This window comes from Otolemur garnettii, unplaced genomic scaffold (genome assembly GCF_000181295.1).
Source record: "Otolemur garnettii isolate 467f Iridium unplaced genomic scaffold, OtoGar3 scaffold00122, whole genome shotgun sequence".
In the NCBI taxonomy this organism is placed as follows: Eukaryota; Metazoa; Chordata; class Mammalia; order Primates; family Galagidae; genus Otolemur; species Otolemur garnettii.
In genome coordinates, this window is record NW_003852517.1 from 2,479,364 (window position 1) to 2,491,168 (window position 11,805).

Below are 11,805 nucleotides of genomic sequence, written 5' to 3' on the forward strand. Positions count from 1 at the left end.
CCCGGCTATTTTTTGGTTGCAGCCGTCATTGTTGTTTGGCGGGTCCGGGCTGGGGATTCAAACCCACCACCTTAGGTGTACGTGGCTGGCGCCTTAGCTGGTTGAGCTATAGGCGCCGAGCCTTGTTCATCTTTTAAGGTAAAATTTAAGCCTGGGTCCTTTAAGCATCTTCTAACATAGAACCTCAGGCTTCTTATAAACTGATACAACATGTCCATGACTGATAGGAGCCTACTGAGAAATAATAGTATCTGTCATCTGCAACAGGGGCAAGTGTCAGTGATGGCATTACTGTAACCTGAGCTAGACCAGCTATGGTGGGACATTTGTGTTTATGTAAACAAAATAAAGTTTTGCTAAACTTCTCTCTTCTCTCTTATTTTTGTATCACTTGTCTCTCTGTGGCACTGAAGCCGGGCATTTCACAGTCCAATAGCAATCACATAACTAGATGAAGAAAGAGGCAGGACCGAGCTTCACACAGATCTGAGAAGCCGTTAAATCTACTCTCTTTTCACCACCACAACTTAGCAAAGGTTCAGAGACAAGCAAGAACATGGCTTCTTTAGGAACAACTGGAAAGTTCCTCAGCTCACAGTGCTCAGATCACCATATTCTTCACATAGTTACAAGGCTTCCCCCAGCCAGGATATCAGCTAATGTTTCTACAAAGTTCAACCCTCCATCACCCTGGTACTGGCCATTGCAAAAGGAAGCATGTTACCTTCTGAGAGGGGTACTGAAGAGTTCTGTTTCGTCTGATTTCCATCCGTGTCTGAACTATTTGAAGCTAGAAAATATATAGAGAAAGACAATGAAACCAACTTTATGTACTCAGAGTAGAAACCACTATCTCACATAGTCTTATTCAATAGAACAGACAATCAGTTAAGCATAACAAAAATTATGCAGCACTCATGGAAAATAGAAATTATAAGTTATACCATCATTGAGAGGAATGTCATGTTAACATCTTGAAAATTACATTTATAGGTTATTAATCAATGACTTCCCATCCCATTGATAAGACACCTCATAATGTTGACTATTTCTTTTTATAAGGTAACCCTGCCTTCACTTCTTCCTCCTTCCCCAACCAAGTGAATGGTCTGATATGGACATCTCACATGAGTTGGTCCACTTACACTCCTTTTTCTAGATGTCACCCTCTATCCCCTAATTAAATTTGTTTGGTCTAATGGTGGGCACCTCACCCAGATGGATAAAACAAAGCCCTTTGTCAAGAATCTCAGAACCATAACTCAAAATAATTCATCCATCCTTCTTCCATTCTCATTTACCCTGCTTTGTAAGAGTAAAAAATGAAATATAAAATTAAAGCAGATGTTAGAAAACTGGCTTACTAGAGGAAGTTTATCATCCCCCTCTACAAGAATGGAACTAGGCAACAAACAGGTAACATTAGCCAGGAGGAGTGTGGAAAGGAGAGCACTGGAGCACAGCAAAGTGTTAGAGAGGTACTGGAAGTCACTGGAAGTCCAGGAGAGCAGCATAAAGGTACCCTGCCACATCCCCACCACCACCCCTACCTGGATTGGCCCAGAGTCAAGAGGGATGCCCCCTTGCAGAGGAAATGTAAGCAGAAGAATCCTACCAGCCCCTAGTGCCACCACAAACATTTATAGTCCTTCCTAAGTTATAATCCTACAATCCTTACAAGCCCTGATCCCAGTTTGGAGAGTGTTGCTGTTAGGGTCTCACAGAAAAAGTGATGTCACAGAGAATAAGCACACTTATTGAAATTGTGTTTTAAATAAAGGTGACCATCTGCTCCCTCAGGCAAAATGGCAAGTTTCTTTATTTGTGGTTGGTTTATATAGGGAATTTTGTACATGTGCACAATACAGCAATGACCTCATTGATCCATTTAAACATCATGTGACTACCTCGTGATTAGCTTCCGATAATCCACTCAACATACACCTTTTGATATAACCCTTTCAACATAACCCAATTTAACATAACTTAATGAGAATATGTTGTTAGCCATTACTTCTTTGTTCTTATCTGATGATGTCTGAGGCTATGGAGGAACAAGGTAGATTGAATACCTGCCCTTGCTGGCCTTGCCATTTGGAGGTTGTTACTTCAGATCTTTAAACAAGGCATAAGGAAACTTTTTGGGCATACTGGAATTTGTGGGCAAACCTCTGCTCCCATGTAGGCCTTTTTTGCTGGAAACTTTTATAAGGAATTTTCAGGCTGGACTTCTCAAAAGCCTTTCACAAGCCCAAGTTTCATCTGTGCCATTAGATACCTATATGCATTGGATAAATTCCTCTTCTCTTGAAGTCCCCGAGCACATTTCCATTCCCAGACCCATCAGCAAGTGACCTTCATTACTTACCACAGATCAGGAAAAGTTACTGATGGGTATCTGGCCAGTTTTTCAAAGGGCTTTTTCATTGGCCTTATAAAGTCAACCTTAAGTCCTTAACGCAGTAAATGCTATTCTAGCTGAAGCCTTGGTCATGTTAGGCTCACAATCAACCTGGCCACATGGTATTCTGCCTCAGTTTCTTAACAATATGCCTGCACAAAGTCTTTTCACTACTCTCTCTCAAACAGCTTTTTTGCCCAGAAGCATATAGGCATTTTGCCTATAGGAGAGCTACCAAGAATTCAAACAATTGCATTGCTATGGATTATAAGCATAAGTTGTGCACTCCCCATTCCTCCATGCACTCCCAGTGAGTGAGTTGCTGAGGCATGGCACCACATGAGACCAGAGCCACTTCTGGAGTGACTCTGCTCTAGAGGAAAGGAGCTACTGCACCTCTCCAACCCCTTAACCCATCACAACCCTAGTTGTATGGAGCCTGAACCCAGGCTATATTGTTACTCTTTGGTCCTGTGACTCTCTGAAACCAACCCCCTCTGCCCATACTTCCAGCCAGACAAATATTCTGGCAGTCTGACCTAGGGAAAACCCTTGATTGAACCAGTCAAACCACTGTTCACCCTCCCCCAAACCCCTGAGCCACTCAGCAGCTGACATGCCCCCAGGACAGTTAAGTGGATATCCATCCCCACCCAAGGCCTGAAAAACAGCCTTGTATTCCCTTCCCCACAAACATTCCTCTAGGCCTGCCCAGCAGCACTGTGTCCTTGTTTAGAACTTGAGAAACATCCCCATAAGCCCCTCACAAGACAGAAACAACCTTAGGCATTTCTACACCTATGCTTAGGGCATGAGACAGAGTTGGGGGGGGTTCATTCCCAGAGGACATGTCCCCAGACTTGTACATTGGGTCCATGGCTACACACAGGGCCTGAGAAACAGCCTGGCAGGCCTGCCTCCCATGGACATACTTCCAGGCCAACAGAACAGCCACGTCTGCAACTAGAAACTACAACACAACCTGGTGGATCTGTTCTCAGAAGACACACTCTTGGACTGGCTGAGTGGCTACATACTTATCTCCAGGGTCTAAGAAACACCCTGTCTGGCCCACCCCTGGCAGATATAGCCTGGGGCTGTCCAAGAAGCCACATAGTCATGCCCCTGTAACTGCCCTTTGACCCCAACCCAACAAGACAGATCTCAAGTTGGCCAACCCACAGCTTGTACACAAACATGCCTGACTTGAGAAATAGATCACTCCCCAAAAAGGTGTACAGAAACCACCACAAACTCTTGCAGTCTTGGCCACTGAGATATCACTACCATGGATTACAGCTAAAAAGCTGTACAAAGACTACATTGCTACATCCACCTAGAATCAAAGTCAACACATTCCACTCAAATGATACCCCAAGACCCATCAAGAAAAATAAGTCTTTCTCTGTGACACTCACTCCATAGAATAGGAAGAGGTAACACTTCTACCAGGTACATATGTATCAATATAACAATGCATCAAAAGCAAGGAAACATAACATCCCCCAATGATAAATAATACTGATAATAAATCTCTAGTAACAGAGCCCAATCATAAGGAAATATAAAAAATGTCAGAAAAAGGATTCAAAAAACTAATCTTAAGGAAACTCAGTGAGATAGAGACAAGAGAATACAGATAAACAATTTAATAAAACAAGGGAAACAATTCATGATTTAAGTGAGAAATTTAACAAAATAATACATATCATAAAAAGAACCAAATGGAAATCTTAGTGGTGAAAAATTCAATAAACAAAATTTAAAATGCAATATAGAGATTCAACAAGACTAGACTAAGCAGAGGAAAGAATGAGCTTGAATACAGGCCTTTTGAAATAACTTAGGCAGATAAAAGAAAAAACTTTTTCAAAAAGGAATGAAGAAAGCCTATAGGACTTATGGGACACAGAAAGTGAATAAATATTTACATTATGAAAATTCCAGAAGATGAGAATAGAAAAGGCATAGAAAATATATTTAATGAAACTATAGCAGAAAACTTCCCAAGTCTTGGAAGAGAAATGGATATCCAGATCCAGAAAGCACAAAATTTTCCAAAAATATTTAACCCAAACAAGTCTTCTAAAAGACATAGATAGTATAGTTAAATTATCAAAAGACAAAAACAAAAAAAGTTATCTTAAAAACAGCAAAAGAAAAGCATCAAGCCTCATAAAAGGGAATCCACATTAGACTAATAGCATATCTCTCAGAAGAAACCTTAACAGGCCAGGAGAAAATGGGATGATAAATTTAAAGTACTGAAAGAAAAAAAGAAAAACTACCAGTCAAGAATATATGTCCAGCAAAGCTATTCTTCAAAAATGATGGAGAAATAAAACCTTTCTCAGATAAGTAAAAACTAAGGAATTCACCACCACTAGACTGACCTTACAGTAAGTCAAATAATTGTACATCTGGCAGCAAAAAGAATATATACATCCATCCTTGTCCAAAAGAATATATACATCTTCCTTTGTGAGTTTTATAATTTTGCATTTTACATTATAAAACTCACAAGGAAAGTTGAAAAAAGGAGAAAGAAAAAGTAATAAAATCTTATCCCTACAGACAATAAACAATAAGAAAGGAAATAAGGAACAAGGGATACACAAAACAGAAAACCATCAATAAAATGACTGGAGTAAGTTCTCACTTATCAATAATAACTTTGAATGTAAACAGACTGAACACTTCAATTGAAAAATATAGACTGGCCAAATTAATTTTTTAAAAAAGACCCAAATTATTGCTGCATATGACAAACTCACCCCACCTATAAAGACACAAATGAACTAAAAGAGAAGGGATGAAAAAAGATATTCCATACACACAAAAAACAAAATCAAGCCAGAGTAACTATATTTATATCAGATGAAAGAGATCTGAAGTTAAAAAATGCAAAGAAGGATGACAAACTCACCTCACCTATAAAGACACAAATGAATTGAAAGAGAAGGGATGAAAAAAGATATTCCATGCAAACAAAAAACAAAATCAAGCCAGAGTAACTATATTTATAGCAGATGAAAGAGATCTTAAGTTAAAAAATGTAAAGAAGGACATCACAGAATCATACAGGACTCAATTCAGCAAAAAAAAAAAAAAAAAAAAAAAAATTATAAAAATATGCACCCAACACCAGAGCACCCAATATAAAATGCAAATATTACTAGAGCTAAAGGGAGACACTGAACCCAATATAGTAACACTTGGAAACTTCAACACCCCTCTTTCAGCACTGAAAAGATCATTTGGACAGAAAATCAGCAAAGCAGCATTGGACCTAAACTGTATCATAGCTCTTCTTCTTCTTCTTCTTTTTTTTTTTTATATAGTTCTTCTTTTTTTCAACTTTTTTCCACTTAGAAGAACGAATAATAGTGTGCAAACACACTTTGAATATATTATCAAAGAGGCAACATGGGAGTTCAGAAAACTTCAAATTCTGGAAAGGAAGAGGAAAATAGTTAGCCCACATGACCAGGACCAGCCAAAAACTAAGAATAAAATACAGGAGAGAATGAGTGAGTGTATTTTTATGGTTCACTTTCCACTGGGAAATCATACAATTCCAATCATGGGAGTGCACCTTTATCCTCCTCATCCCCGAATCTAACTTAAGAAGCAGCTAGGAGAAGTAATTGCTTTAAGGAGTGCACCCCTGTACTTCCTCAGACCTATGCAGCTACAGGAAGAAAATATTCTTAATACCAGCTCTTAGCAAACTGTGCAGCGGCCTAGAAACTTGTAGAGAAAATCTTAAGCATTAGAGACACTAAGGTTTTGTCTTGTGGAAATTCAGCTTGGGTTGGGGAGGCGATCCTATAACCAAAACTGAGAAGTCAATGTGGCATGTGCTCCAGCCACTGGCACTGGAATCAGACTCCCCCTGACCCTCAGGATCTGAGCAGGATGAGAGCCAGGCAGTGTCTTCTCTGGCCTGGAGCTGAATTATGGGCTGGGTGTAATCTGCCAAGATTGACTGATCATCAGGTTAGCTGCCTCAACTGGAATGGTAAAGGGAGCACCACTGGACTGGGGCATGAGAGGGAGGCAAGCCCCTCACCCACTAATCAAAGTGGCAGTTCCCCACTTTCATGGTAGGACCTGAGTAGAGATCACTCCCTTACCCAAGCATTTCCCTAGGAGCCTGAATACCATCCCACTACCCAGTCACAGATGCTGCATACACTTGCCATTGAGGTGCTGTCATTGGCAGAGGCTATGGTGAAGTTATTCCAAGACTGAAATGCCTTATGGGTCCCTCTGAATGTTACAAGTAGTACCTAGTGGGCTAAGCATGTCTATCCTTATGTCCTGACACCTATATTTGGTTGGTCCAGGCAGATTGATTCTTGGGTCTCTAGGTGGCTTTCTTAGATCCTGGTTATAGTATTTGTGTGGTGGAAGGGATAGGTGAGTGAGTTCTCAACCTCCTGGATAGCCAGTGTGGCTAAATGCAGAAAAAAAAGAGACTTGCTTTCTTATAAGGCATGCACTCATATATTACTTATTTATCTTCTTTTGCTGCTTTCAGGATCCTCTCTTTACACTTTATTTTTGACAGTTTGATTTTAATATGTCTCAGAATAGTCTTATTTAGATTGAATTTGATTGGGAACCTTTGACTTACCTGTACCTGAATATTTTTTGTTGTTATTGTTGTCATTGTTATTTAGCAGGCCCTGGCCAGGTTCTAACCTACCAGCTGTGATGCATGTAGCTGGCACCCTAACCACTGAGCCATGAGTGCCAAGCCCTGAATATTTTTATTATTCTCTGGGTTTGGAAAGTTTTCTGCTATTATTTCTTGGAATAAGCTTTCTACCCCCTTTTATTTCCTTCTCCCTTTTGAACTCCAATGACTTGGACATTTTATTCTTTTGATGGTGTCCCCTAAATCCTATGATGTTTCTCATTTCCTTTCATTCTTCATTCTTTGTTCTCCTCTGACTCCATATTTTCAGATAACCTCTTTTTGAGTTCACTTATTTATTTTTCCTGCCTGATCAATTCTGTTGATACTGTCTATTGAAGTTTTTATTTTGCTCACTGTATTTTTCAGCTCTAGGATTTCTGAAGGTTTTTAATTATTATTATTATTTAAATCTCTCTATTATTTTTTTCTTCTGGTCACTTATTATTTTTCTCATTTCTTTGAATTATTTCTCTGTATTTTCTTAAAATTTGCTAAGCTTCCCTAAAACAGCTATTTTTATTTTTATTTTTTAGGCAATTCATGCATCTCCATCTGTTTGGAATTGGTCACTGTCACTTTGTTTTGTCTCTCTGGTGATACTGTGTTTCCCTGATTGTTCCTGGCCTTTATGACCATGCATCAATGTTTGTACATAGGTGTACACAAGACTTGTGTGTGGATATTTATAGTGGCCTTATTTGCAAATATATTTATTCACAATTTCCAAAATCTAGAAAGGACCCAAATGTCAATTAACAATTAAGTGAATTGGTCAATGCCTGTAGCTCAGTGGGTAGGGCACCAGCCTCACAGCCAAGGCTGGTAGGTTTGAACCTGGCCTGGTCCAGCTAAAACAACAATGACAACAGCAACAAAAAAATAGCTGGGCATTGTGTCAGGCACGTGTAGTCTCAGCCACTTGGGAGGCTGAGGCAAGAGAATTGCTTAAGCCCAAGGGTTTGATGTTGCTGTGAGCTGTGACACCATAAAACTGTCTCAAACACACACACACACACACACACACACAAAATTAAGTGATAAACTATCAATACAATACTACTCAATGACAAAAAGAAAAACAGCATTGTTGAATCTCTAAATCATTCTGTTAAATAAAACAAGACAAGTGCAAAAGAATACATACTAGATATCATGCAAAATATTGCTACCAGTATAAAACACTAAGTAATCTATGATGACAAAAAGCAGATTAGTGGTTGCCAGCAGGTGTGGATGAAGCAGGCATGGACTACAAGGCTATTTTGTAAATGGCAAAAATGTTTTGTACATTATTTATGGTGTATACAACTGTCATGTGGGTACAGTTAATTGTACATAAATTAATCCTCAATAAAGTTGAAAGAGCATAATTAAAATAGTATCAGAAGCCTTAAGTTTTTTTTTTATTATTAAATCATAGCTGTGTATATTAATGCAGTCATGGGGTACAGTGTCCTGGTTTTATATACAATTTGGAATACTTTCATCAAACTGGTTAACATAGCCTTCATGTCATTTTTTTAGTTATTATGTTAAGACATTTATATTCTACATTTAGAAAGATTCACATGTACCCTTGTAAGATGAACCATAGGCATGGTCCCACCAAGCACTGTCCCTCCACCCACCCTCCCCCCTCCTCTCTCCTCCCTGTCCTCTTTCCCCATATTCTTCGGCTATAGAAGACTTAAGTTTTAATACACATAACATTAGAGCATACATCCACACAAGTAAACACAAAGCAAAATACTGTATAAACACAAACTCCTGACATTGGAAACGATGTTTTAAAAAAATTGTTCATCCAAGCTGAAATCATAGTTGAAGTAAGAACGTTTTGTGATTTTACTACTAGTGAAACTTCTTACTCACTTCAAGCACTAGAAGTTTCCTTTCCCAAGTCATCATAGTCACATGCCTGGGCAAGCATAGATCCACCCACACAAGAGACTGCAGAGGCATGACTATGCAACCCATACACCATAAAAACTTCCTCCAGAGAGGAAAGAAAACACATGATTTTCTTGTGATGTTAAACAGTTTTTATCTTTTGTAAAAAGCTGTACTTTGTGTGCTCTACTTTCTAAAATTCTGAGAAATGGGCACTTCTGAAATTTCACCATCCCCAGTAAAAACTAATTTATTGCCTGATATTAACCAAAAGAGAGCATGGATTATTCCATACTGAAATATTTTACATTATCACTAATCTTCATTTATTATTTCTAATGTAACAAAAAAATGGCGATGGGAAACAAAAAAATTAAGGTTTTCTATCCTTTCATTCATTTGCAAGTCTCCTGGAGGAATATGAACAAAGCAGTTAGGAGGATGATAATGGAACTTCAAACCAAAACCCTTAACTTGGGGCAAAACTATAGACTAAAAAATGTGGCTATGATTTAATAAAATAACTAGCTTCAAAAAGAAATAGTACCATAGTTTTATTTTGACATTTCTATGAAAATTTCTTTACAAGACTTGGAACCTCTATGCTGGTATTGAACTAAGTAGAATTTATTTAATTGCTTACTATGATCTTTACAACTTGATATCTTTACTGTTATTTAAAATTGAGTGAATTTACTATAGTACTTCTAAAAAACAGAACACGAAACAAATATTGAAATCTGTGAAAACATCCTGACATTTCACATGAGGAAAACCAAATAAAACGATCTCACTCTTCATTTAGTGTTTCAAGCTTTCAAACTTCAAAACTCTGTTTTCTTCCAAACTTCAACTCTGGAAAGTTATAACAAATGTAGAGCTGAACCATTAGGGATTATGTATGGAGTAAGCATTAAGCCATTTCTAATGGCTAGAAAGTATAAGGGATATGCGTTTTCTTTTCCCCTTGTTTCTTCTTTCCTCAATCTTTTTACACAAGAATTTATATGCTCTCATTTCCCCCTCCGCAAAACACATTATTCTTATTTACTTAACCATTGAGGATTTATTTATGAAAGGTATACAAAGCACATTACAAACTGAAGTATTAATTAAGCAGTACACTTCTCCTAATGATTTAAGTTTCATTTAAAATGAATGCAACTTTATGACTGAGATCTTAATCACACAAAGACCTGGAAATTCAAACTACATAGTCAGAGTAACCTTTATTTAGCTACACTAAGCACATGAATTTTTTCTGATCACATTTACAGCACGGTAAAGTCACACGATATGGAAACTTTTACTAGGAATCTACTCAAAAAAGCTTAAAATATTAATCTTAACATTTTGGGTAGTGAACATTTGTACTACATTTTTATAAACTTCAAACTGTAGAAAGAGGTTAAACAGAAAAGTGTTACTTACCAAGAATTTTCAGGATTTGAATGGGTCCAAATAACAATCTGTGGAAATAAATTGCCTCCCCCCCCCAGAAGTCCTGAAAATAAAATAAATTGTCATCCAAGTGATTTAATTATATTTTTGCCATGAACACAGTGATTTTCAGTATCATCTGGGGACTAATGGAAGTCCATAATAGCCAGTCAGTTCATGAACTTCATGCCTTTGAGAGGAAAGAGCCTGAATTACAATTCTATTTCTGATACATAATTAAAAATCATTATCATCTTCGGGTATAATGAAAAGCAACACCAATTTTTTCTCAAATGCTGTTATTTCTAAATGGCAAACATGAAACAAAGGAGACCTATGTGATCTTTTTTCTCCACTAAAGCTATCTAAAGACTAATGCATTAATTTTATGATAAATTTGATAAGTAAAGAAAATGTTTTCTGGGCAGCACCTGTGGCTCAAAGGAGTAGGGCACTGGCCCCATATATCAGAGGTGGCAGGTTCAAACCTGGCCCCAGCCAAAAACCGAATAAATAAATAAAATATTTTCTTTTCTTCCCCACGTTTTAAGATAATGATCAGTTATCATTACTTACTAATAGTTTTGATTCACTTAGTACCTGAGTTATCAACTATGAGGTACTTTAAAGCTTTTGAACAGATGAAGGGAGGCTGATAGCTGTATTAATATTCATTTACTCAATAAATGTCTCTTCATTAAAGAGCTTTCAAGCTAATAAGGCCAATAGATATTAACTACTCAAATTATTAGACAATCATATGACATTGCAATAGCAGTAAAGGCAAAGTACGAAAGTGTACCTTGAGCTAGTTATCTCAGTATTGGGATCTGTCGTAGGCCGCCTCTCAGATGGCCCCAACGTTCTTCCAATGTTCATGCCTTGCAAAACCCACTTCCTCTTAAGTGTGGGCTAGACTTACTAACTCACCTCTAACAAATAGAATACAGCAGAAGTGATGGGATTTCCCTGCTGAGATTAGGTCATAAAAAGAGTAAATCTCCTGCAATGATGTGCTCTCTCTTGCATTCAAATCACTAGGAGATAATAAGTATTTGTTTGAAGAAAGCAGAGAAGAAAACATTTCCTTTACTCATAAAATTAATGCATTGTTCTTTAGATAGATTTAGTAGAGAAAAATGATCACACAGGTCTCCTATGTTTCATGCTTGTCATTTAGAAATGACAGTATTTGAGAAAAAATTGGTGTTGCTTTTCATTATATCTGAAGATGATACTAATTTTCAATTATGTCTCAGTATCTATTATAAGTAGATAACTAATATAAGATCAAATTAATGAAAAGGAGATAAGATGCAAAAAAAGGGGAAAAAGCATTTCAAAGAAAAGAAACATTATGTGGAAAGGA

The 11,805-nt window shown here is 37.5% G+C and overlaps 1 protein-coding gene across 1 annotated transcript in view; it reads right to left on the reverse strand.

Moving 5' to 3' along the window:
* The window catches only part of LOC100940752 (cell surface glycoprotein CD200 receptor 1), a 31,874-nt gene that overhangs the window by 6,200 nt on the left and 13,869 nt on the right, over positions 1 to 11,805 (reverse strand). Inside the window, exon 2 of the mRNA XM_023517860.1 lies at positions 725 to 790. Within this exon, the coding sequence (XP_023373628.1) occupies positions 725 to 790 (66 nt within the window). The remainder of the gene's footprint in view (positions 1 to 724; positions 791 to 11,805) is intronic.